Source organism: Anopheles gambiae, chromosome 2, assembly GCF_943734735.2.
Source record: "Anopheles gambiae chromosome 2, idAnoGambNW_F1_1, whole genome shotgun sequence".
In the NCBI taxonomy this organism is placed as follows: domain Eukaryota; kingdom Metazoa; phylum Arthropoda; class Insecta; order Diptera; family Culicidae; genus Anopheles; species Anopheles gambiae.
In genome coordinates, this window is record NC_064601.1 from 26,017,966 (window position 1) to 26,041,241 (window position 23,276).

The 23,276-nt window shown below is 50.1% G+C and overlaps 4 protein-coding genes across 12 annotated transcripts in view; 2 read left to right on the forward strand and 2 right to left on the reverse strand.

Moving 5' to 3' along the window:
• Window positions 1–477: 477 nt before the first annotated feature.
• Window positions 478–7,519, reverse strand: LOC1273239 (ras GTPase-activating protein 1). Its single transcript, XM_312197.5, has 8 exons — window positions 7,248–7,519; window positions 6,311–6,719; window positions 6,100–6,219; window positions 5,022–6,007; window positions 4,344–4,690; window positions 3,362–4,274; window positions 3,123–3,279; window positions 478–3,055 (listed from the first exon to the last, which is right to left on the reverse strand). Exons 2-8 carry the CDS (start codon window positions 6,480–6,482, stop codon window positions 2,904–2,906), a joined length of 2,847 nt encoding a protein of 948 aa, XP_312197.3. The 5' UTR covers window positions 6,483–6,719; window positions 7,248–7,519; the 3' UTR covers window positions 478–2,903.
• A 232-nt stretch (window positions 7,520–7,751) lies between these two features.
• On the reverse strand, window positions 7,752–19,906 carry LOC1273238 (iron-sulfur cluster assembly 1 homolog, mitochondrial). Of its 3 annotated transcripts, XM_061644544.1 has the most exons (7): window positions 19,837–19,906; window positions 8,941–9,106; window positions 8,721–8,850; window positions 8,587–8,640; window positions 8,438–8,513; window positions 8,171–8,245; window positions 7,752–8,101 (listed from the first exon to the last, which is right to left on the reverse strand). In XM_061644544.1, the coding sequence occupies exons 3-7, from the start codon at window positions 8,802–8,804 to the stop codon at window positions 7,998–8,000; spliced, it is 393 nt and encodes a 130-aa protein (XP_061500528.1). In that variant the 5' UTR covers window positions 8,805–8,850; window positions 8,941–9,106; window positions 19,837–19,906; the 3' UTR covers window positions 7,752–7,997. The 3 variants fall into 3 exon arrangements, with proteins under 3 accessions (XP_061500528.1, XP_061500527.1, XP_312196.1); XM_061644543.1 differs by lacking the exon at window positions 19,837–19,906 and having other exon boundaries at window positions 8,941–9,250; XM_312196.5 differs by lacking the exon at window positions 19,837–19,906 and having other exon boundaries at window positions 8,721–9,235.
• On the forward strand, window positions 8,984–12,225 carry LOC1273237 (protein prenyltransferase alpha subunit repeat-containing protein 1-B). Its single transcript, XM_061644541.1, has 4 exons — window positions 8,984–9,087; window positions 9,284–9,632; window positions 10,456–10,940; window positions 11,026–12,225. Exons 2-4 carry the CDS (start codon window positions 9,550–9,552, stop codon window positions 11,841–11,843), a joined length of 1,386 nt encoding a protein of 461 aa, XP_061500525.1. The 5' UTR covers window positions 8,984–9,087; window positions 9,284–9,549; the 3' UTR covers window positions 11,844–12,225.
• The window catches only part of LOC1273236 (uncharacterized), a 31,444-nt gene continuing 22,154 nt past the window's right edge, over window positions 13,987–23,276 (forward strand). Inside the window, exon 1 of one of the 7 annotated variants that reach the window (XM_312194.6) lies at window positions 13,987–14,267. The gene's annotated coding sequence lies outside the window, so the exon portion shown is untranslated. Of the gene's footprint in view, window positions 14,307–17,080; window positions 17,171–18,418; window positions 19,048–19,859; window positions 21,170–23,276 lie in introns of those variants that run through there. The other 6 variants (XM_061644535.1, XM_061644538.1, XM_061644539.1 and 3 more) reach the window with 6 other exon arrangements.

Genomic DNA, 23,276 nt, shown 5'->3' on the forward strand with positions numbered 1-23,276 from the left:
TTCCGCTTCCTTCAAACACAGACAATAAGACGCAGCTTGGCGCATTTCGTCCTCTATCGGAGGATGAAGGTGTTGTGATGTTAGGATGTCAGGTTGCAGAATGGAGCTTTCCCCCTTTCGTTTTGTTCTATGAATTAGTCATTAGGCTGCCCCGACCACCCCCCTCGGATGGGTGTTCTTTGCCTGCCCCACGAGAATTGAATGCATTAGTGGAAGAGCTAAAACCCGTAAACTGAACGTTGGAAACGAAAAACGAACAAGCTGCGGTGCGCGCGCGCGCGTGCGTAAACACGAACAACACGCGGAATGATGCGCGGAACTGTTTCACCAAAAAGTCGAAATAAAACTTGTCTCAAAATTAGTTGATTCAAATTGTCAAAACAAAAAAAACACACCTTTTGCCGGCAGTTTTCATTTTCCCACACATTTCCCCGTCCTCCATCCAAAAGCCACAGGAAAGAAAGGAAAACGACGCAGTTAAAGGTTGAAGAGAGTATTATCGTACCGGGAGTTTGGTTTTCTTTATTATCCGTAGCATGTTATAGTTGGTTCTAAATAATCGTATGTGTGTGTGTGTGTGTGTGTATGTGTGTGTATATATTTTTCGATTCGTATTAAAATGCATCCGCGAAGAAGAACTGTATTTCTTTTGTTTGTAAAGCAGTACCGCCGATTTTTACCGCTTTCGTCGTCTTTCTCCACATTTCCGTGTTTCCATTTCCACCTTTTTCCGTTATTAAACTCCTGCGCTCGGCTGGAGCTGGTTTTAGCGGGTGCCTTCCCATGCCCCCTATTCATACTAGTAGTTTATCGTGTTACATATTGTGTTATAATTGATCGCCTAAAGCGCAGAATATTATTAAAAAAAAGCAAACAGATAAAAAGAAATAAGTCGAATCCAGTCTCGAAAAAAGAACGTTAGCAAAATACACGTAAATAGAAAAGATAAAAAAAGAGGCATAGAATACATTTCTGCAGTCTCATAATGCATCCGAAAATTAAAATACACAGCGAAAACCGAGAGAGAGAGCACAGTTAAATCGCACCCAAAATCCTTCCCGTGTTTGAAAAGGCCTTTTGAGTGTCGCAGAAACGCGTGAGACTGTATAAAAAATAGTTTTTGGTTTCATTTTCGTTATGCGCATGAGATTTGTGTGCGCGCATTCCCGAACCCACCGGTGTTGTCTTTGTCGCTTCTCCCCCTTCACGGTGCACCGTTTTTGTTCGATTATTATTACTGCTATTAATTAGTTGTTATTATGGTTCACTTGTTCGCCAAAAACAAAACCACCTCAGCCGCAAGGCTTTTCCCTATCCTTAAAGAATAAACTTCTGGTTTTGATTTTGCATTTGCTTGTGTATGTGTATGTATGTGTGTGTATTTGTGTGAGTTTTATCTCTTTCATTTTTTTTTCCTTCCGCTAATTCTAAATCTATCCCTGGATTGTTAATGCATGTGGTGTGGCCCTTACCGATCTAATCTCTATATGCTGGGAGAAGAAGTAAAGAAAAGAACAAAAACGTACGCACAAACGATCGCGAGCGCACAAAATGTGTCTTTTCGTAAAGTTTTACGCCGACAGCAGTGGCGAGGATGCTACCCCGACCTAAATGGTTGTGCTTATTGGCTTTTTTATGGGCATTTTCCATCATCTGTCCATTTTCAAAACGAAACTAAAACTCAGAAAGGGCAAATAGATGTAAATTCGAGCGTGTTGCTGATTTGGAAGTAAGCAGGGGATCGGTTTGCGCATGGGAAAAAGTCCAAAAGACAAGGGAGCACCGGATATACCACCGCAGGCATACAGCGCCTGTGTTACTAAGAATGGGTCTACATTTTGTTTTATATATATACGATACTTGAAAAAACTATCAAAAAAGCACATGGCAAAAGGAAAGTTCTTAAACACGAGGACTTGGGCAGCATCATCTATACCAAAGAATACCAACAACGACACCAAAAATCACGTGCTACTTGGATCTGTTTTGCTATCAACGTTACAGCGTATCGATTCGCCACCAGTAGAGCGTAAGATCTCTCTCTTTCTCGCTCTCTCTCTGTCTATATAATTGCGTATATGCGTTTAAATATTTGATACTATTTTACCAATGCAATGCACCACTATCGGGGTCAAACATAGAAAATCAGTCGTTTTAGTGAGACAAACATGGAATCAAAACAAGGGTGGCTCTTTTCCCATAACTGATTCGCACAGAGAACCCACACACAACCAAGCAAAAAGAGAAGAGCACGCGTTGTGCCGCGAGCACGTGAAATGATTCCCAATAAGGTTGTCTTGTGGTTGTTTTTGTTTTGTTTTGTATCCTTTTACTATCACCATCCAAACGACAACATCTGCTGCTGCTGCTTACTGTCTGTCTGTATCATCACCATCATCATCTTCATCAGTCGTCCTTATGCCTAAAGTTAGTTTCTCCTGAGTGAGTGTACCCGGTTATCAATTCGCTTACACTGGGAGCGGCACACGCAACACGCGCGAGAGAAAAAAATGGGAAAGCAAATGCAAACGCACACACACAAAAAGCCCTCACAGGCAGGAAGGCAAATCGTAATAAAGGGGGGGGGGGGATAGTAGTAGCAATCGGCGGGTGTAAAACGTTTGCAATTGGAATAAAAGGGAAAAATACAAAAGATTCACTCCACTCCTTCACTAAAACATTCACCACATCGGCGATCGGGAAACACAACACACAAAAGCTACTGCTGCACATAGACCGTAGCGGGGTTCGCCTATCCAATTTTGCACACCATGCACGTGCGTGCGCACGTGTATGAAGAAAGACCTCGTTGCTATCGTTGCGTACTTTTTTTTTGGGGTAGGACAATCACGGTTGTCCCTTTTGTTTCTGCGTTTGCCGGGTTGCGCGTGCGCGCGAGCAGATTAGCTGATCATTTCGCGATACTTAAGCTTATGTTTCGAGAGCATTTCCGTGACGGTGACCAGCTTCTTGAGTGCGTTGTTCGTCTTGCTCATCGCTTGCAGCTCCGGCAGATACGAGACGCAGATGTGGTGCAGCGTGGCCAGTTCGCGACCTGTGTGACAGACAAAAGCGATTGGGTTAGCGAAAAGCATACAAAAGGAGCGCACGTTCAGCCCTACCTGCATCGGAGCTGGACAGTGTGGAGGAGCTGCTTTGCTCCTGCATGCATCCCGGCGGCGGGTTCGGATCCGTGACGGAGGACAGCTGATCCAGAAACACGATCATGCGTTCCTTGTTCTTTAAGATGAATGGATTGACCACTTCCATGTACGGTTCCTGCGATTGAAATGACACCAGGAACGCGCATTAGCATTTAAAAAAGAATGAAGCCTGTTTCCCTCCTTGCTGCTACTCCTACCTTGCCGCCGAACTCGACGAGATTGGCCAGATTTTGCAAACATTTCGCAACCATGATCAGCGACCTGGTCGCCATTTGGTGTGGCGTTTCATTGACTAGTCCGAATTGACGTGGGTTGAGCAGGGCGGGACAGAGCAGCCGCAGAAAGATGAAGCCGGAGACGACGCGGGTGCGCACCAGCCGCTCGCTCGGCGACGGCCACTTGGCGACGACCGCCTTCTGCAGACAGTTGCAGATGTAGCGCACCGTCCGGGGGCACGCGTCCGGCGAGGTGAAGATCGACTGCGTCACCTGGTCGAGTATCATCAGCAGAAACTCGGCGTTCGAGCACGCGTCATCGTTCACGTCCATCTTGGTCGGATTCAGCTCGGCCGACTGCTTGCTGTCCAGTATCCGCTGCACCGTGTCGGAGACGGCCGACTGCAGGAAGAGCGTACACTCGGCCCGCATGTACAGATCCATCAGCGTGGTGGCGAGCGAGGCGCCCCGGAACAGGGTGGAGGTTTCGTTCTCCCGAGCCACCTCCGCCTGGCACAGGATCCGCAGCAGCTCCGTCTCGCGCTTCTCGTGCCGGAACACCTTCAGCAGCGAGGTGGCGAGCGGGATGCGATCGTTGTGGCAGATCTCGGACAGGGCGCGCACCGCGTTCAGCTCCGACTCGACCAGCAGCTGCTGGAGCGGGCTGTACTCTTCGCACGGCATCACGAGATCGTCCAGGTAGCGGATGCGCAGCCGGATCGAGCCCCACTCGCCCATCGGCGTCATGCCGTTCAGCGGGAACCACTCCTCCGTCTCCTGCCCGTTCTTTAGGCTGCACAGATCGACCGTCAGCTCAGCGACCTCCGAGTCTTTGCCGCGTTTGCCCCGGCTCAGCACGGTGATCGTAACCGTCACCACATCCGGCGGCACGTCACTGGGAAGAAAGAAATTGTTTTATTAAAATGCCGTCCCGTTCGCGAACGTACCGCTCAGCGCCACTTACTCAAGCACAAACTCCTCCTCCCACACGGGATCGGGCGCGGTCTTGACGCGCGTTTTGCCCACCTTCACCTGGTTGAGCGAGACGACGCAGTACGGATGCGGTACCAGCTTGAATGGCAGCCGGTGCGCTTCCAGTATCTGAAGATTCAGGCAGCGCAGCTCACGCAGCCGCGGCACTTTCGACTGCGCCTTGCTGAGCTGCGACACGCAGTGCGACTTGAGGGCCGATATCCACTCCACGTAGCACTCCTGATTGTTGGCACAGAGATAGGTGATGGTGGCGAGACACGGGAGCGCCCGTTCGACGATCTGGAAGCAGTGCTGCCGCTCCCAAAACGATTCATGGCACTGTATTTTTTGTGAGGGACAAAAGAGGAAAATAAAAGATTAAATCCCTGATCCATTTCGTTCACCTCACAGGTTCTCATAGTTGTAGGACACTTCCTTGACTCTTTCCTAAGGGATGTGAACTTCAAATTTTGGAAATTGGAATCTATGGCACCCTTGTTGGACAGGCTCTTTATAAATTCCTATAGGATTTGTCCAACAAGGATGCAATATTGTCCAATTCCAATTACATTAAGTTCATTTCACTTGAAAAAGAGTCAATACTGTGTCCCACAGCTATGAGAACTCCTGGGATATCCCTGTATCACACTCCTCTCCCTCCCCGCCGTACCTGATACAAGTAAGCGCACGAAAGATCGATCAAACCCTTCGGCTTGGTCTTCTTCGGGCTGTCGTAGAAGCAGAGGTGCGTTTCCGAACCCTCCACCAGCAGGGCAAAGAACAGCTGCTTCCACTTGGCCGTCTTGTCTGACTTCTTCAGCAGATAGCCATGGTGCTTGATGCCCTTCGTCTTCTTCAGCATGTTCTGGTCGCGGCACTCGCGCAGCGTCGCGTAGATCTTCTCCGCCGCGCTCGCCAGATTCGTCGGCGGATGGTACTCCGGCTGGCTGCCGTTGATGACCGGGTGCATCAGCGTGTGGCCCTCCACGATCTGCTCCTTCCGGTAGCGGTTGATGACCGCATCCAGGCACTCGAACGTCCGGCCGCCCATCAGATACCGCACGCCCTTTTTCTCGATCCGGAACCGCTGGATCTGATTGTTGATGTGGAAGAACAGCGAATAGTCGCCGGGCGAGTTATCGCTCGGCCGCACCAGAAAGCTGCCCGGGCCCGCCTTCACCAGCATGTCGACCGCTTCGTTCTTCGTGCACGTCGGGTGGAACCACGGGAACACGGTGTTCGGATCGATGGCCGGATCGAGATCCTCGACCAGCTCGCGGAAGATCATGCCCTGCTCGCCGGTCCGGTGGGCCGTCACCCACAGCCACCCGTCGCCCATGTCGTTGTGCACGAAGAAGATGTCACCCTTCTGGAAGGTCAGCTCGTCCGTGTCGGGCATCTTGGTGTAGGGCAGGATGGCCACCACCCGCTTCTTGTCGTTGACCGGTTCCGGCGGCGGTACCGGCTGTACCAACCGTTCGCGCTTCAGCAGGTCACTGCACGACGTGTAGTAGCCGACCAGATCGCTGAGCGAGAAAAACTGCCGTCCGCCGATGTAGAAATCGCCGCACACCGCCGTAATGCGGAAATGATTGATGCCGGTGCGGCCCAGGTAGCTCAGCACGTACGAGCCCGGCTTGCGGTCACTTTCGCGCACTGTTTGTGGTGGGGTAAACAGGAGGGGAGAAAAAAAAGCCAACCATTGATTAACGTCGAAAGCTTGCAAGCTACCACAACCCCGCTCTTACCCAGATAACTGCCCAGCTTGGTGGTCGACTTTAGCCGCTGCTCGGCACTGTACCGATCCAGCCGCCCGTGGTACCACTCGCTCTCCGGGGGAGCCGTAATTGCCGGACGGTCGAATGCACCTGGTGCGAGGGAAATGTGGAAAAATGATAACGAACGGAGCAACAGTAAAAAAAACAACAGGGGAAAGTCCAATTATTAGCGAGTCCATACCGTTCAGCGTGGCCGGACCGTCGAACTCGTCCTGGTCCAGTTCCTGGGCGATGTCGGCCAGATCGATACCACCGCCGTCCTCCGAGCCGGTCGACGGTGAGCCGAGCTTGTCGCGATGGAAACCGCCGCCGAGCGCTCCGCCGCTGCTGCTTAACCGCATCATGTCACCCATGCCTTTTGTTCGCCGTCAATCTTACTTCCCTTTCTCCTTTCTTTACTTCCTCTCTCTCTCTCCGTCGGCCTTTCTGCTTCACCAAAGTCGTACGCAATCGTTTGCTCACACCGTTTCCTTTGTTTGCACCGGCACCACGGCACCAAGCGCAACGGAATGCAACCGCAGCGGCGGGGCTAGTGCATTACACTGGTGCAGCGCACCACGATGACGAATCTGCAACGGGTGGTACTGCAACTGGAAAAAATAAAAGAAAAAAAAACAAGAAGAGCACAGCACAAAGCGGAGCCGTCCTCGCGAGGAATTAGGATAAAGAAGGTGGAGAAAGAAAGAAAAAAACGCAGAGATATCACGGTTTGGTTGCCCTTTTCCGCGCAACGCACTACTAGCCTCGGCCTCGGGTGTGGGGGGCAGAAGTGGGAAAAAAGAAGCGAAGCAACAACAAAAAAATACAAAGCATATTTGGAAAGGCAACTCTCGGAGGCCCCGCAGGGCAATGTACACGCACTGAACACACACACATACACACACACACATAGAGGAAAACATAGATAGCGCTGCCCCTGTGTGTGCCTCCGTCGCGTTCGGTGCAAATGGAAATCGATTTGTTTTTCCTGCAATTCCCGCAACACCTGCACACACACACCCCCCCGATTGCTTCCCCACCACGGCAGATGTCGGGGGAGGAACAAAAGCGAAAAGCGACGGCAACCAAAACCGTGATGTTGACGGGGTTTAGTAAATCTCCATATTTCGAACACTCACATCCACTCCCATCCAGACGACCTGGACCCTGGTTTTTGGCAGCGCAACACAGCACAACGCACACACGGTCCACGGCTACGGCATGCTAATACGGATTTCTGTGCTGCGAACGGGGGCGGTGAGTTTACACTTTTTCACGGTACCACCAGAGCGGTTTTCCCAGCGGAAACTTTTTCGCGGATGTCCAAAATTTTCACCGTGATTAACGTCGACTTTCCCGTCCCGTGCGATAGTGATGATTAATCCTACCCCAGGGCGAGCGACTGAAAGAGTGAGTGAGTGGGAGATATCGTCAACCGAGACGAGACAGAAAAGAGAAAGAGTGCGACTTGCATCTCCGCGGAGAAAATCTTCTCGATGCTCTCACATCGCCCCATCTCTTTCGCACGGCTTGTTTACGTGCGCGTTGATGCTAGCGGGTTCGTTACTTTCGCGCGTCGCGACGTGATTCCCGTTCGCTGCCGCTCCTATCGGGCGGTGCGAGAAAACAAGCCGAAAAAACTGTTTTAGGTACTCAACACGGCTAATTTATTACACTCAAAATAACGCTACTAACAAGCTAAATTATGTTATGTACAGGACAAGGTGATTCTCTCTTTGTTCAACGCTAGATTTTACAAATCTAAAACAACAAGCCACGAGAAAGTAGCGGGACCGTCGTCCCGAGAAGGAAGGGAGCGATCCCATTTTTCTATCGCGAAGCAACTTACAGTACGTCTAAAAGTGTTTCGTGTTTGCTGCTCTGCCTCGTTAGATGCTGAACGATTCGCCACAGCCGCACGTGCCCTTGATGTTGGGATTGTTGAAGACAAATTCCGCCGACAGGTCCGTTTCAACGTAATCCATTTCCGTGCCTAGAAACCAACCACAAGTCTTCTTTTACACGTTCACCCATAGTTGGTCAGTTTTTATGGTCTACCTACCTAAAAGGGACAGTTGTGCCTTTTTGTCGATCAGTACTTTCACACCGTCCTGCACTACTTCCTCGTCCATTTTATCTGCATTTGAAACGGGGAAAAATAAGCATTAGCAATGGTGCGGTTTGGTCGCGGGAAACGTCATGACACTGCACACACACTCGGCCAGAGCATGCCGCTTTGTTTTGGTTTTATGTAATCAATACCGAAATGAGGGCGATGCTGCTTGCTCTGTTCCTGGACCAAAAACATATAAACACGTATACTACGAACCTTTCGTTGCAGCGTAATCCAGCGTGTAGGACAATCCGTTGCATCCCCTCTGTCGTACACCAACCTTGAGACCGATCTGCAGATAAAATGAAAATAAAAGCAATCAATAACCATCACACTCAGGCATCGTAGGTTCGAAATGCACTTACAAATTCGTTTTTGCCTTCAAGAAGTTGCTTTATCCTGTTTACTGCTGCCGGTGTCTGATGTGGGGAAGGTAGACAATGAAAGCAAATGAAACGTTTAATGTCCTTTTTCCAAAACAGCTCGATCGATATCTTACCAGCGACAGTGCTGCTCTCATCGGCAGCAGCTTCCGATGCTTCACGGCACGCACGGTGGCGGTGGCCACAATCTTGGAGGCCATTGTTTCACTGGAAATTTACTGCCCTCGCCCTTTCCCGGGTGCTGTTCTGTAGCGAGAGATGCGTGGAGATGACTATTTTATTTACGTTTTCGATCACTATTTCACAACAATTGTTTTCCTTCGGCCGCACTCTCACCTCGATTTTGAAATATCCAAAGCAGATCTGCTTTGACAGCACCAGGCGTTTGACAGCTGATTTCAGGGGGGGGGGGGGGGTACTTTGTTTTGGTTTCGTAACTTGGCCTGTTTTGATTGTGTGGCGGTTTTTATTCGACGTTTTAATGTGAGCCTCAAAACAACAACTGAAACAATATTTAAAGGCGATGCAGTTTTTCATTAAAATAGAATATTAAAATGAAAATAAGGGCAATTCAATTCAACTTTTCGCAGCGTGTCCTTATCGACAGCGCACAAGAGACAGAGATGGTAGAACAATAACAGTGCGTCTCTTACTCGCTCTCGCTCTCTCTCCCTCTCAGCTGAATCGAGCTGTCATCTTCCGCGAAGAGAGATTGTTTGTGCCAGGGGCTGAGAATATCAACCGAAACCACCCCAACACAGTATATAAAAGGCAACAAGATGTTCATTGATGCTTGAAATTCATCTCAGGACGATCTATTCCCGTCCCTCAACACAACCAGCAGCAGCAGCACGCAAGGCGCAAACAAAAGGCGGGTGACAAGGTGCTCGTGAAAATCAGTGTTTTTCCCTGCCCCACAGTCCAACGAAGGCGATCGTCATCAATATGGGCCAGGACGAGGAGGACACCGCGTTCAGCGAGAAGATTATCAACGAGATCGATGCCGTTTTCATGCGCGATCCGGATTTGTAAGTATATCCTGCCACCTCTGCTTGGTGGGCAAATTCCTGGCAAAGTCCTCTTTAGGAGCTGATGGGGGGCACCGAATGGGCCTCTTCCGAGACACACCAACGAGCCTTCGAGAGATCGTCGTGTCTCTGTTTGGTGTGTGCTTCCGCGAGATGATTACGCGGAAAGTGGAGCATCGCATCGCTAGACCGCCGTTCGGGTTCGCTCATCGGCGGCACTGATGATCTCGTGCGCCTGAGAGGTCAAATAAATTAAGCGAAGAATTAAAAGAAAGGCACGCCTGCTTGTGCGAAAGTCTTGTGCCGTGTGCGCGAGTTTTCGTGGCACGCATTCGTGGCACTTGCTAGCAGCACGGGTTCTTCCAACATTTGGACAACCGCAAACGCGCAAAAGCCCGATCGTTGCCGTAGTGTGTCCTTCACGGTTTCCTTTATGTTTTTGTGACTCTCGATGATTGTTTTCGTCTTTCGTATAGCGTGAAGGTACGGCGTCTTGGCCTTGAGCGAGACCTAGCGCAAGAGCGCAAAACGCGAGTGCAAACCTTCTCTCGGTAGGGATAGGCAAACGCTCCCCTTTCTGCCTGCAAAACGATCTGTTTGCGCGCGAGCATAGCCAGCGGGCGCGTACATTTGATTGAACGTAATTCCGCATAATTGGTGGCAGCAATTTATTTTGATTAAGACGAAACTCCAGCCTCTCCCTGCTGGGTTGCACCAGTGTGGGGACACGCGCTCGCTCGCCCGTCCGTGTGCTGTCTCTGTAAATAACTCTCCCTTTCATTTCCGTTTTCTATTTCCATCTCGTTTTTTTCTCTCGCCGTAGAGTTGGATTCGAAATCATACCGATGCCGCTGAATCAAAACAAGTCCCCGGTAATCCACCTGGAGCATAATCTCGGCCTACAGTCGTGGTGCGTGGAGTGTGTGTACGCGTACGCCCACCGTCTGATACTGCAGTACCGCAACGAGTGGCTGTCGTCGAATGCACTCCCGGTTGGCTGCGGGTCGGCCCCTTGGAATGCGTCCGACAAGGGTAAACTGTCCGGCGGGGGAGGTCTGGGGCCGGGCGGAGGCAGCAGCAGCACCGGCGGGTGCACCAACGGTGGGAATGTACCGATCATCAAGTACCTCAACTGTGCCATACTGATCAACCCGGATGTGGCGACGTTTTGGAACCTGCGCCGGCAGCTATTTGCAAAGAACCGGCTGGACATCTCGAAGGAGTTCCATTTCTCGGCGCTCGTCCTCAGCAAAAAGCCCAAATCGAACGAAGCGTTCGCGTACCGGCGCTGGTTGTACCTGTTTCAGAGTGAGTAATTAGCAGGGGAGCGGTCAAAATCACACCCTTTGCCTTTGACACCGTCATTATCACCCACATCTGCTCTCTTTGACAGGTTCCGACGCGATCGATTGGGCGTTCGAGATCAGCCTGTGCGAAAAGTGTGCGGACAAGAGCAACACCAACTATCACGCCTGGTGCCACCGGCAGTGGGTGCTGATGAAGGCGCCCAACCTGCTCAAGTACGAGGTGTACCGGACGGAGAAGTTCATCCGCAAGCACATCCACGACTACAGCTGCTACAACCACCGGCAGTTCGTGCTGGCAAAGATGTTCGAGCTGTGCTACTACGACGAGGAGGACGACGGTACCGAGGAGCTGCCGGAAGCGGCCGGTCGCACCCCCCGCAAGTACAACGCTCTCTGCGAGCTGATCGAATCGCTGGCCGGTGGTGGTGGTGGTGGTGGCGCTGTCCCATCACCCACCGACGACACCACGGTGAACGATTTGCTTCGCTACCTGCTACCTGCCATTACCAAAGAGCACGAACTGAACCAGCTCCGGGTGCGCACCTTCCTGTACTGCCTGAACCTGGCCGCGTACGATCTGCGTCTGTGCGGCGAGCTGGCCGCGCTGCACAGCGTGTCGCAAGCGCTCGAAAACCATCGCAAGTTTATGGTGAAATTTCTGATCGATCGGCTACGGGTCGGGCCGGGCTGGCTGCTAAATACCTCGAGTGCGGCCGCCCTGTACGCCAGCCCGGGCGGATACTGCGCCCAACCGCTGTCGAAGGTTACGCGGCTCGATGAGGACGCGAGCACGTTTCTCCAGGCGCTGAAAGCGAACGAGCTGCGCCGAACGCAGACCGACCCACGGCACGGCCAGTGGTGCAAACTGTTTCTGGGGCTCGAGCTGGGACAGCAGCAGCAGTAGGGCGGGCTAGGATTGTGCTAGGAACAGTAGCTCACATTCGCGCTTTCTCATCCTCCTAGTCCTAGTGTCCGTTGTTGGCCTGCGCCTTTTCGCTTCTTCAAACCCGTCAGCTGCTGCTTACGATGTTAAGTTTTCGATGAGAGTTTATGGATAGTTTATGTTGTTAGCCCATCCAACGAACGCAATCTTCTAGTGTACAAATGTGCAGTCATGTTCAAAAACAAAAGCGAAGCCAGGAGACGAATTCCCCTCGAACGCTTCTTCCCCCTCATCCTGTCGGCAGCTGTGGTGTGCGTGTGCTGGCACAAGCAGAATTACAATAAGTAGTAGTGAATTTTATCTCCTTAACAATCAATAAACGAAATTAATTTTGAGATAGAAACACGTGTAGATTCTTATTGGAAAAAATGGACGAAATTAAATATAAATTCCTTTTTTCTTATGGCTCGGCTGAATCGTTCGTCTAACCACGCCATAAGTTTCATGCTCTCTCGCTCTCTCACTCTTTCTCTCTCTTTCTCTTTCGCAATCGATGCAACAGATCTCGCCCGTGCCAGTGTGTGCGTGTGGTTTGTGTGTGCACTGTAGTGATGGGTAATCGGAATCGCACCCGCGGCTCGGAATCGCTTCCGAGCATTGCTACTCCGGCTCCGATTCCGAAAAATTCAAATAGTCGATTCCGCCCGGAGCCGTCGGAGCCGTCCGGAGCCGTCGGAGCCGTCCGGAGCCGTCCGGAGCCGTCGGAGCCGTCCGGAGCCGTCGGAGCCGTCCGGAGCCGTCGGAGCCGTCCGGAGCCGTCGGAGCCGTCCGGAGCCGTCCGGAGCCGTCCGGAGCCGTCCGGAGCCGTCCGGAGCCGCTAGTCGGCAGCTGGAGCCGTTGGAGCTGTCCGGAATCGTTGGAGCCGTCGGAGCCGTTCGGAGCCGTCGGAGCTGTTGGAGCCGTCGGAGCCGCTAGTCGTCAGCTGGAGCCGGTCGGAGCCGTCGTAGCAGTTGGAGCCGACGGAGCCGGTTGGAGCCGTCCGGAGCCGACGGAGCCGACGGAGCCGTCCGGAGCCGGTCGGAACCGTTGTAGTCGTTGGAGCCGACAGAGCCGTCGTAGTCGATGGAGCCAACGGAACCGTTTGGAGACGTTGGGGTCGTCGGTGCCGTCGAAGCCGACGGAGTCAGTTCGAGCTGTAGGAGTCGTTGTAATAGTCGGAAGTCTTCTGAAGCGCTTTAATTTCCCGATATCAGCGATGATTTCATTTAAAAAAACAGCTTAAGAGTAAAAAAATAGTCTTCTTCATTTATTGCTCTGAAGTTTTTTTGTATTTTTTTTAAACAATAAAGTCAAAAACAATTGTTTGCTCCGTATATATAGGGAAAAATTATGAATCAAACTATTATTGATCTTTATTTTCATAAAAGATGGACGGATGATTGATAGTTATATTCTTTGTCTTGTCCATGTGCCATCATGTTATTGGGTAAAAAACAAGTGCGGCCTAAACCATACACGTTAGCCGATGTAAACAACCGTGCAAATTTGATTCATTTTTTTCCTATATATATACGGAGCAAACAATTATTTTTGGCTTTATTTTTGAAAAAAAAACACACAAAAAAACTTCATATCAATAAATGAAGAAGACTTTTTTTTACTAGTAAGCTGATTTTTACAATAAAATTATCACTAATATCGAGAAATTAATGCGCTTCAGAATGCTTCCGACTATTACAACTACTCCGACGGCTCCGACGGCTCCGGACGGCTCCAACGGCTCCAACGGCTCCGACGGCTCCGCCGGCTCCGGACGGCTCCGGCTGCCGACTAGCGGCTCCGGACGGCTCCGGACGGCTCCGACGGCTCCGGACGGCTCCGGACGGCTCCGACGGCTCCGGACGGCTCCGACGGCTCCGGACGGCTCCGGACGGCTCCGAACGGCTCCGAACGGCTCCAGACGGCTCCGAGGTCGGAGTTTTGCACCTACCTTCCGGAACCGCTTCCAATTTTGGCGGAGTCATTCGGAAGCGATTCCGGATTTTTGTTGAATTTACCCATCACTAGTGCACTGTTGCACAAAAGGAAATTTTCCGATTTCATCTCCCTCACGGCCGTTCTCTCGCTCTCTCTCTCACTCACACACACACACACACACAGTACAGAGCGCATAGCGGATGGTGGCTGTCATATTTTGTTGTGACAGAGTGTAAAATCGGAATTTTCAATGAAAATATGTCCCCCCGGAAGTGTACCCTGGTGCCGGTAGCGTGCGACGGCCCATGGCGACGTTCGACGTAAAAACGGCCCATCGGAACCGTTTCCGCTTGGTGTAAAAAGCAAAAGCAAAGGAACAAAGGCTCCCCCACGGCTTGCTGCTGTGTGCTGGTTTTGTAGTGTGGAGTGTTTGCCAAAACCAAATTAAAAAAGAGTTGTTGAAGAACGGTGCGTGAATTTGCATAGAAGAAAAAAGGGCGCTGGGCAGTAAGTATTTATCGGAAAAAGAGAATTACTAATCAATGTGACGGTGGAGCGTAGCTTGTGGGTTTGTTCAGCAGGACCTTATGGAAAAAGTGTTTAGTGGCAAAAGTGGCGGTAGTTAGCGAAACACACAATTTTCCTCCATCGCCATGGTAACAACCAGCGCCCGCTGACGGCGCGGTTGGGGAAGAAGAGGAAGTGGTAGATGAAATGGAAGGGTGGCAAATTTTCAAGCGTCCCCCTCATATATTGCGTAGTACGGTGCCAGATTTTCCGCGGTCCAAAAGCAGTTTGTTAGAATGCGTTGTTTACGCGAAATCTCTCACACCAATAACTCACACCGTGACGGCCCCATCAGGCGAGGAGTGGGACCGTGGGAATGGGTTGTGTTGGCCGAGCGGGTTGCCTGTCAAAAAGGGAAGAAAATCGAAGAACCGCTACAAGAGAGCGCGCTGTGTGCGTAAACCCTTAAAGCGAAACGATTACATCACACAGAGCACAAGCGGCGACGCGCTGGTAGGAAAGGGATGGAAAATGTATCTGTTAGAGGGTAGTGGGGGAGGGGGGGGGGGCAGTGAAATGAAAAAACAACAAAAGTTGGGAGTCCTTTGGGGGAGTGACTGCCAATTTAAATCGCTCTGCTTGAGCGAAATGTCGATTTACGACTTTGATTTTCCGATTAAATGAAGGAAAACATCGCCACGGTTTTCCCTTTCCACGTACAACGAAAAGGAAACCGTCTTCTCCACGTTGGAATGTGTGTTTGTGCGTGTGTGGGGCGTAAAAGAATGAATACCGCACACACATGCGTGTTAGAACGCCGGCAAGTGGAAAATGAGACCGTTTCCAACCGTTTTGGATCGAGCGAGGAAGAGTTTTTAGAGTTTTTGAGCAAAAATGCTCACACAAAGAGAGTTCTGGAGGGAGAGAGAGAGAGCGAGCCGGAGATAGAGAGAGAGAGATCACAGGTACCGTGCCAGCCAGGACGAGGATGATGGGCACACAGACCTGTGGTGTGCAATTTGCAGTCTTCCACCTGATTTTCTGGAGGCTTGTTGTGTCGTGTGCGTCTTTGAGTGTCGCTAGCCCTGGAAAAGCGATCCCTCACAGGCTCCTCCAGGGGGAAATGGCCAGAAAGCTCCCACTCAGCCGAGCAATGCCACGAGCACATTGAATTTAGTGGTGGAAGAAGAACAGCGTAATACAAAAACGGTCCTTTCGCAGTGAGTCGTGGATGTGAAACAAAAACGGCAATAGACAGACATGTCACGCAGCCATGAGCGTTCGATGCTGAGCCTAAGGACACTTCCAATAGGGTCGCCGCCGCCTGCTGTCTATCGTTCGATGGTAGTGTGAACATAGGACCTGTGTGTGTGTGTAGGTGCGTGTTTGTGTGTGTGCGGCCAATCGGTGCCCAATCCACCACGATGAACTGTCCTCCGGTGAGGCGCGTTTGCGGCACGGCCGACCGACGGCAAGACTTTGCGGGCCGACAGTGAGTCTGGTCCCGGGGGTGTGATGTGATTTAGCTGTCCGGTCGATCCGGTGACGCGGGTTACGCTCGTTTGCCATCTCCACAAGCAGTCCGTTGGACACAGGACCGAAAGGGAGCAAGATGTTGCGGAAAAACCGTAGCCTGGCCGATCTCAAGGGGTACGTGGTGCCAGACACGGCTGGCTAGGCGTTAGTCGTCGCCCCGGCCACCATTCTAATATCATCTCCTAGCATGCTTCCTTCTGCTCAGTGAATCTCCCCGCCCCCACCCCCAACTTCATTGTACTGCCTCTCCGCGTCATTTTCTCAATTGAAGAAGTAAAAGCTCCTTACACACCCAGAGATACACATCTTCTCATACACAACGAAACACATATACTATCGCGCTGTCATACGGAATGTTTCGTCGGGCTCCAACAGAGAATGCCCGGCAGAGTTCCCTCCCTCCTCTCAGAAGGGTGTCCTGTCAGCATAATATGTTCATGTTCCGTTACATAATTGGAGTAAAACACATTTTTATGTCATTGATTTTCCCACCCGCTCCACTAGCCCTGCCTTCGCTTCCAGAGACACTTTAGGAAGGTTGTATGTCCTGATTTTTTCATGAGGACAGAGCTTCAGAACAACATTCCCCTTCTCCCAACAGCCCATCAATATTGCTCCTGTTTTCTCTTCTGTTTCTTTTTTTTGTATTCTTCACAAGCTGATAAGGATGTCAGGAGTCAGAATTGGCTGATTCATAAGCTTGAGGCACGCGAGAGAAGATTCACCTGCTTGCTTGAGCCTGACATAGTTTTGGAGAGAAATAGAATAGAGAGTTTCAGCAACGATTGGAAGCATGGAAGCATAATTTTTGTCTGACTGCTCTTCAATCCATTGCCAGTGGAAGACTTTTGGCAGACAAAAGTATTGGAGCATCTTCATTACACAGTTCTTGTCAGACACACGCACACACGCACATGCAAAAAGGGCTTTAAATTCATACCACAACACAACATCACACTCATTGCCAGATAATTCAAACGCCAGTCCAAGGATAGTTTATGCTCAAAATTGAGACACAACATGATTGCTTCATCGCCCTCTCCCTCCCGACCCCACCCACCCATTCACCCCATACCATTTAAGCAGAAGCAAGTGAATAGAATTAGTGTGCGAGGTTGAAATTTTACGCAAAATATTCCAACCCTCACTCACTAAGCGCCCCCCCCCCCCCCCCACCACCACCAACCACCACCACCAACCACCACCAAACCAACACACCCTCCTTACCGTCCGGCTCGTTCCAGATCGCCCCGCAAGGGCTTAGCGAAAACGTTCCATGCCAAGGGCGGAATTGTTGCAGCCGAATGTGCTCGCCTGGACATTGAAGGGTAAGTGTGTATATGCCGCCCACTTGGCCACCTCTTCCATATGTATTATGTTGGCGTTGCTGAGCGAGCGAGAGTTAGAGAGAGAGTGAGAGATAGATAGAGAGAGGGAGAGAGAGAGAGAAAGCGCTTGTTGCCAAAGGACACAAACCAACAACAAAAATGCATGTGTGTGTTCTGCTGAGTAATGCATTTTCTTCTTATATTCCATTCTCTTGATGTACCTCTAGGTTATAGAATAGTAAAGCAAAAAATTAAAAGCTAAGCGCTGTTTTTTGTTGTAATTTAAAACCTTCAAGGACTCACTTTCATACATACATACACACGCTCACATACATTAACACACTAGACGGTATGCATTGTTGTGTATAAATGTTTCCAGTTTTTCATTGTTGCATGAGCGATTTCCCAACCCTCCATACCCACCACCGCCACTCAAAAACTCGCACACACTTTGCCGTAATACTCGAACATTCATGTTCCGCACACTGTCTCAACTACAATCGTACTGGTACCATTTTGCCATTCGAATAAGTAATGCTCTTCCTTCCTTGTTGCTCCTGTTCTTTATATATTTATTCAAAAAAAAAAAAATACAACTGTTTACACAGCAAACAACTGCAAGTGCCACTGACCAAGCGATCAAGTCTCGCTATCCGGTTCGAAGGACCAATTTTATCGCCATGTAACGAGCGAGCGGAGTGGACCTTGGGCTGTGGTGTAGCAAATGAAAGCTACTCTTGCCATTTTTAACCACTAATCACGCTTATGCTTTAGTAAATATACTGCAAAGCATTAAAACTACCCAAAAGAGACGACATTTGAGTTTAAAAATTCAAAAAGAAAAGCCAACGACTTCGTCGATTATGCCCATTTCCTCGGGGTGGAGGAGCAAACTTGAAACCATGTTGGATAACGCTAAAATAAACATTGCACAACGATTCGCTCGCTGCATGCAGCAGGCGGCGTTAGAATTGATTCTAAATCCCTTGTCAATAATGCTGCAACGACCATCTTCCCCTTTTGGCAGAAGCTCTGTTTATGCGACTTGAACTGTAGCCAAGCCAACGACGAGTAGCAACAACACACAACTGACTCACAAAAGTGTTTTCAATCTCGAAAGGACTCTCGACGTGTGTGTGTGTGAGTGTGTCTCGTTTATTCTGTTCTGCGGATCATGAATATTGAATTTTAATTTCTCATCGTCCCAAAAAAAGCAAAAAGAAAGCAATAACATTATTCACCCCGGCAACGTTGTCTGGCAACAGACACCGCCCGCTTAGCCTGAATAGCAGTAATAATCCTTCCGTCGGGTTGAATGACGCGTTGTTACGGGTGAGCGAGCGCGGGGTATATCTTTGGAAAATAATCACACACCCACAAGGGCTCTGTGATTTTTATTGATTGCTATGGCGAAATAAATAAAAAAAAAACAACGGAAAGAAGCAATTGCGCAGCTGTGGCACAAGTGTGGCGTGGCCAGCACAACCGCGTGTGTTGGGCGCGTTGATAAGATAGGAATTGGCCGCCAACACCCCGGGGGCTTTACAACGTGCAGCAATTGAGCAGGTGTTCCAGGTGCTAACACCAGCATGGTGCCATGAGTGGCTCTGCTCGGCCGAAATAATGGTCCAACAGTCACCAAACAGCAGTCAAGAAGACCGGGGGGGGAGTCGGGTTGACCCGTGCGTGTTGATGAGCCAAAGTCGTCAGAGCAGACGTGCACCACCTGCCACCCATTCATCATCAGCTCCGTGAGACAGTGGCGACGAAGCGTGGACAGTTTGCAGCTTCTTCTTCTGCCAAGCGACAGACCCGGCGACCTGCGTGCTTGTGTTTGGTAGTGTGTGTGATAGAGAACGGCGACGTACAGCAAACAAGTAAAAATTGTGTGATTGTGTTTTGTTTTAAGCTGTGCCAGCGGGGAAACTGTCAATAATCTTTAGTTGATGAACGAGACAAATTCAAATAGCCGCAAACGTGGACCCCAGTTAGACAACCTTCGCACCGGCACCTTGCCCTCGAAACCGTTCGGTGGTCCTTAGTGTCGTCCATTGTGGTCCACAGTTGGCAGGGGTCGTGTCACAATGGAAGTGATGCTGTGGCTTCGTTTCTACTGTTCTCTCTTCCCACTGTACAGTGCGCTATTGTTTTGCGATCCAGGCAACTGCCACCTGTCCACCCCACCTAGCGGTTGATTGCAAATGCAACGATTGCCGCGCGCATGCAGCGTTGCCGTTCGATAATTAGCAGCTTAAATAACGATGATTATTAATCGCCCTGTATCGCTTATCTTGCACAACTGCTGTGTGTGTGTTTGTGTACGTTGGGTTGGGGGGTTGGCAATCGGGGCATTGGAGCGCGGTTGATTTAAGGGATGGAAGTAATAACGATTGCATTGCTACCAATACACACGCGCTGTATTTACAGGCGGGTGGTTTGTGTGAGAGGAGAGCAATTGGGGAGAGGGGGTGTTGATGTTTGCTAAGCATTAGACGCATATGTGTGTGTGTGTGTGTGTGTGTACGTTACGGTGGAGCATGCTCTACTAACACACTCTTGCAGCTGCCGGTGCTGCGCGTAAAAGAGAGTTACCGTGCAAGAGAGAGAAAGAGAGAGAGAGAGAGAGAGAGAGAGTGAAAACGAGAGAGAAAAAGGGGGTGACTTACCTGCTCTCTTTGTTCCCTGAGGGTTGCAAATGTGCGAAAGCTCCATACAGCGATATTAACCCTTGATATGGTACCCTTGATAGAGAGAGGAGAGCTCGTTGTAATGGAAATTTAGTTTGTTTTGCGCTAATATTCAGAATGATCGTAGCAAGCGAAGCTTTTCGGTTGGTCTAAGCTTCCCATTTTATGTTGCAAACCAGCCCCAATCGCCAAGAAACCTTCCACACGCAGAAAGAGTATCGGGGTCCGATGAAAGCAGCAACAACAAACCCCTTTGGCTCTTTCTCTCAACTCTCCGACGGGCAATACCACCGACCCGCACACGCACACTACGACGGCTCCAACACAACCTTTCTTCAAACAAGCGATGTGAACACACACAGCGCATTTTTCTTGTACGAAAACTGTAAGAAACCGTACGTGGCCAAACTGCGCAAACCGTGCGCGGTGGAAGCACAGCCGGAACCGAGTTTGAGGTTTTTGGGTAAATATTAACCACTCCGTTGCAGGCGTTGGGAGAAACGCACGAATAAAGGAAGAACAGCAAATGTGACTGTGCGGGTGGCGGGACTCCCCCCCCCCCTCCTTCCCTCCCCAGTTTGCGTTTGCGCATGGCTCCGCTGCAAAGCATTTTGCGATCCAAAAGCTGACATCAACCAGCAAGCAAAGCGTCGTGCGCGGCTTTTCCCCTCGTTGGCTGGGCGGCCCGGTGTCACATTCACGCACCGAGCGTCGGAGTTGTTGGTTGCGATTAGTGCCGGAGTGGCCGGAGTAGTTGGAAGGAAATTGGCTCTCGCTCACGGCTCACGGAACTCGGGCGATCTATTTCGCCCCCTTTTTCCCCAAAGGAGAAGGAGTAAAGAGCGTCTGCATCACGCAGAAAGTGGGGAGTCTCACAAAATAATAAAGTGTCACGTGTCTGTGTGTGTGTGTGTGTGTGTGTGTGTGTGTGTTAGTGTGAAGAGTAGATCATTTGTTTGAAAGTACGCTCGCGGATCATCGCGATCACTCGCCGTGGATTAGTGTTTGAAGAAAGACGGGCCGCGGAGTAGTAGCGCGCTGATCTTTGGGGCATTGGTAATTTCGCTTTCGCCCGTTGTTTCTGTGGCGAAGTGTGTGTGTGTGTGTGTTTGCTTTGGTTTCAACGACAAACGTTGGCAAAAATTGTGCTCCAAATCCAAAATCGCTTTAATCAAGCACTTGATCCCATTTCGGTTGATGTTAAAAGCGGATGAGAAAGTTGGGCAAAAAACGCGTGACAGCACCGTGTGTGTGCGCTTGAGTGTGCAAGTGTAGTGAGGCTTACAAACGACGGTTTTGCATGATTGCGAAGGTAAACAAGGTTGATGAAGGTGGTGTTTTTTTTTCTTCTTTTGGTTTTCTAATCAACCCTCACTGACTTACCAAAAAGGAGAAAGAAGCAAAGGCATGTGATATGTAGCTGTGTGTGTCTGTGTGTGTAGTAAGTGACGCAATGCAATGCGAATTGCAAATGTACCAGGGTCGCGCACGACGCTGGTTTGATGTGCGCCGCGCGCATTGCTTTATCAACTCGCGGAACATGATCGGAAGCAATGGACAGGAAGCAGAAGGCAAAGAACTGAAAATATGGGGCTGTTGATTCACTATTTTTGCGCATTCGAATCCATCTGTCCTGCCGTGCTGAATGTGTTGATGTGTTGTTGTCGAGATGGCAGGCAAGCAGAGCAACACATCAAACATCGCACGCGGAAATTGCAAAAAAAAAGAAACGGACAACCAAACACGAAGTGCCGTATTTTTAGCATTGCGTAGTGTCTGCACACTCAGACAGACAGCGGGGGGAAAACGCCAACATAACACAACGTCGGTGAAAAACAGCATCCACAAGATTAATATCATTTTCATGCGCAGCGTGTGCTAGCCGATCTCGCGATCTTGAACGCGAATTTTGGGAAGGGCGGAGGGCGGCGTTTGGGCGGGTTAAACCGTTATGTGGCGGAGAACCATCCTTCCCCCTTGCTGAAGAGAGAACTGAGGAAAGAAGTGGATGAAGTTTTGCAGTTCAACTCCCAGAAAACACACACCCAAGACGCTCACAAATGTACAGTTTGCACGTGTACGGGCTGCGCCGTGTGCAGAGAAAGTGCGGTGGCGCAGAGAAAGGGGCGAAGGAAGGTGAAAACGTCGCGGAGAAATGAAGTAGCCGTGTGCCATTTTTCTGTGTCACCCTTGGTCCGCGCCGGTGGATGCTGTGTACACGGGTGTGTACGGTTGTGGAAGTCGTCATCTTGGGGACTTGTGCTGGACAGCGTACTCAGCGTGACAACGGGAATGATGGCAACAACTTCGTTCTATTTGTTTTAACCCTAAACACGATTTACATTTTTCCTCCCTTTTCAATGGCCTATTTTCAGTAAACTGCTGTTCTGGCTTTTTTCTGTACTGTTGAACTAACTAACTGAACTAAAGATGCTGAATAGTGCATTGCAGAAGTCTCTTTTCACCCTTAACACAAGAGCACACACACGGCATTTCCACCAACAAATGGGAAAATCCAATGATGCACCTTGCAGCCATCCCGACTGCACCCGCCATGTAACTATAATTGCTGCTGCAAATCCATTTAATTGCCACCAACGGAACCCGGGTAGCGTTTTGCTTTCATTTTATTGCTGACCGGTTGACACACACCACACACCGAACCCCTCTTTCCTTTATCACCTCTGCTGGCCGCTCTCTCGCCGTAACTGCTGTAACTAGCCAACCGGAGAAACCGGACGCGACAATCATGTATATATACTTTTCGCGCATACAAGTGTGTGCGCTGACTGATTGACGGCCATCCTTTCGCGCAATGGCCGATTATCTCGGGCGCTATAGAAGAAGCACACACGGTGGGGCAGAGAGGAAAGAAAACATGGCTGATGATAAAACAACAAAAAAACCGCGCGCAATGATTAAAACAAAAAAAACAAGCAGCAGAGCGGCACGCGCAAACACACACACACATACACGCAGGCGCAACTCTATGCGGCTGTGCTGTTTTGCGTAGCGCAATGATGTGTTGGTGATGCGCAAAGAGCAGAGCACGATCAGCTGACGGGATGGCGACGACGACGGTGGCGACAAAATTAGCGAATCAACCCGCGGCAATGAGCGTGTCTTATCAGCGCTAATCATTGCGTAGATTGGGTTGTAGCAAAAGCATCGGTAGGCTTTTTTCAATCACATTACAGGGTTTCTTGGCGCATGTTTTCGCAGGCCACTTTGGTGTTTTAAATGCTGCAATTTCAATTCTGTGTCAGTTGGTTGTATTTTTCATACGTTGTGATTGGCCATATTGAGTTACACTAATTTCGGGCAAACGATTGTACCTTACAGGGTTTTGCATTGGTTCTCATAGTTGTGGGACACTTCCTTTACTCTTTCCTATTGAAAGTGAGCTTCAAATGATGGAA